We start from the raw sequence: 2,308 nt of genomic DNA on the forward strand, positions 1-2,308 counted from the left end.
CCGCCCTCAAGCCACTCCAGTATCACCGACTCGTCGCCTCGCTCAGCTGCTGCCACGACCTCGTCGGAGACTGCCGCGGCACCGCTCGACGCCCGCTCCGCCGCCGCCGGCGACAGATTACCCGGCCGCACCCGCACGCTCTCGCCGCCGCCCTCGAGCGCCACTGCGTACCGCCCGCCCTCGAAGCTCTGCGCCACACCCCGCTGCCCGTTCAGCTCGGGGCGGGAGGAGAGCCCGCCGAGCACGACTCGCTGGCCGAGCACCGCCTCGCGCAGCGCCGCCTCGGCAGCATCACGCGCCTCCGCCGCCTCCGCTGCCGCTGCCACCTCGCGTGCGACCGCCGCGGCCTGTTCGGCTGATTCTGCGACCGCCGTCTCCCCCTCCGCTTCTGCTGCGGGCGACGAGTGCTCCTCGAGGGCGCGCACGCACTTGATGTGGCTCTTCTGCTTGGCCAACTGCAGCGCCGTTTTGCCATTCCTAGTGCGCACCGTCGCGTCTGCGCCCGCCCGCAGCAAGCGCCGCACGGCGGCGGGGTGGTTATAGTGGGTGGCAAGCATCAGCGCGGTGAAGCCGTCTCTGCCCTGCGAATTGACATCAGCGCCGTGCCGGATCAGCAAATCGATCACCCGCACGTGGCTCATGCCGGCGGCGCCCATCAGCGCAGTGAAACCATCGCAACCCGGCAAGTTGACCTCAGCGCCGCGCCGGATCAGCATGTCGATCACCCGCTCGTGGCCACCATAGGCGGCGCCCAAAAGCGCGGTGCCGCCAATGCTGTTCTGCAGGTTGACCTTCGCCCCGCGCCGGAGCAGCAGTTCGACCACCCGCAAGTGGCCTTGGTTGGCGGCGGCCGTCAGCAGCGTGCAGCCGCTCACCTCACCTCTCTCATACGTCGCGTCGGCCCGCCCGCCGCTGTCAAGCCACGCCAGCACCGCCTCCTCGTCGCCACGCTCCGCCGCTGCCACGACCGCGTCGGGGGCTGCCGCGACACCGCTCGACACCCGCCCCGCCGCCACCGCTGGGGATAGCGTCTTCGCGACTCTCGATCCAGCCGCGGAGGAAGCGCCGCCTGCGCCTTCGCCGCCGGCTGCCGTCGCCGTGGGCCGTCCCGCCACCACCTCCTGGACGTGCTTCTTGAAGGCCTCGACGCACTCGGCAATGCCCTGCTCCTTGGCCCACTGCAGCGCCGTCTTGCCGTTCGCACTGCGCGCCGCCATGTCAGCGCCCGCCCGCAGCAAGCGCCGCACGACGGCAGGGCGGTTCAAGAGGGCGGCGTTCATCAGGGCGGTGAAGCCGACGCTGCTCTGCTGGTTGACATCAGCGCCGCGCCGAAGCAGCAAATCGACCACCTGCTCTTGGCCTTGGCTGGCGGCGCGCATCAGCGCGGTGCAGCCGTCGCTGTCCTGCAGGTTGACATCAGCGCCGTGCCGTATCAGCAGCTCGACCACCCGCTCGTGGCCGCTGGCGGCGGCGTACATCAGCGCGATGTCGCCGTCGCTGTCCTGCAGGTTGACCTTCGCCCCACGCCGGAGCAGCAGCTCGATCAGCCGCTCGTGGCCGTGCTTGGCAGCGCCCATCAGCAGCGTGATGCCGCTCGCCTCGCCTCTCTCGTACGTCGCGTCGGCCTGCCCGCCGCCCTCGAGCCACGCCAGCACCGCCTCCTCCTCGCCTCGCTCAGCCGCATGCACAACCGCTTCGGAGACTGCCGCGACACCGCTCGACGCTTGCTCCGCCGCCGCCACTTGCCGCAACCTCTCCGGCCGCACCCGCACGCTCTCGCCGCTTCCCTCGAGCGCCACAGCGTACCGCCCGCCCTCGAAGCTCCGCGCCTCGCCCCGCCGCCCGTTCAGGTCGGGGCGGGAAGAGAGCCCATCGAGCACGACGCGCTGCCCAAGTAGCGGCGCGTCGGCAGGCGGCGTGCCACACACTAACTCGGGCATTTTGGCAGCTCCCGCTGGGCGCCAAAGAAAGATTGAGATTTCAGTATGTTTTCTTTTCGCGTTCTCTCAGGCCTTCGACCTCGCACGGATGCTCTCCACGCTGGTCGCCGCGAGCGCGTTCGCGCCAACGCATGGGCCGCTGCGCGGCTTGCAGCCGCGCGGCCGCGCTTCGGTGGCTCTTCAGGAGACGGGCACCTTCACCTCGGACGGCGCAAAGTCGCAGGTTGGGAACGACGCGTTTCTGAATGAGGACCTGATGGGGCGCGCGATCCGCGGCACGGGCGTCGTGTCCGACAAGAAGCTCAAGATCGGGGTGGTCGGCGCCGGCCTCGCGGGCATGGTCGCCGCCATGGATCTCGCGGACGCCG

The 2,308-nt window shown here is 70.6% G+C and overlaps 1 protein-coding gene across 1 annotated transcript in view; it reads right to left on the reverse strand.

The window, feature by feature from the left end:
• EMIHUDRAFT_468230 (hypothetical protein) overlaps positions 1 to 2,279 on the reverse strand; it is a gene marked incomplete at both ends in the record, with an annotated part of 3,757 nt that extends 1,478 nt beyond the window's left edge. Inside the window, one exon of the mRNA XM_005783670.1 lies at positions 2,136 to 2,279. Coding sequence (XP_005783727.1) covers positions 2,136 to 2,279 — 144 coding nt within the window. The remainder of the gene's footprint in view (positions 1 to 2,135) is intronic.
• Between the last annotated feature and the right edge of the window lie 29 nt (positions 2,280 to 2,308).

This window comes from Emiliania huxleyi (assembly GCF_000372725.1).
Source record: "Emiliania huxleyi CCMP1516 chromosome Unknown EMIHUscaffold_178, whole genome shotgun sequence".
Taxonomy (NCBI): Eukaryota; Haptophyta; order Isochrysidales; family Noelaerhabdaceae; genus Emiliania; species Emiliania huxleyi.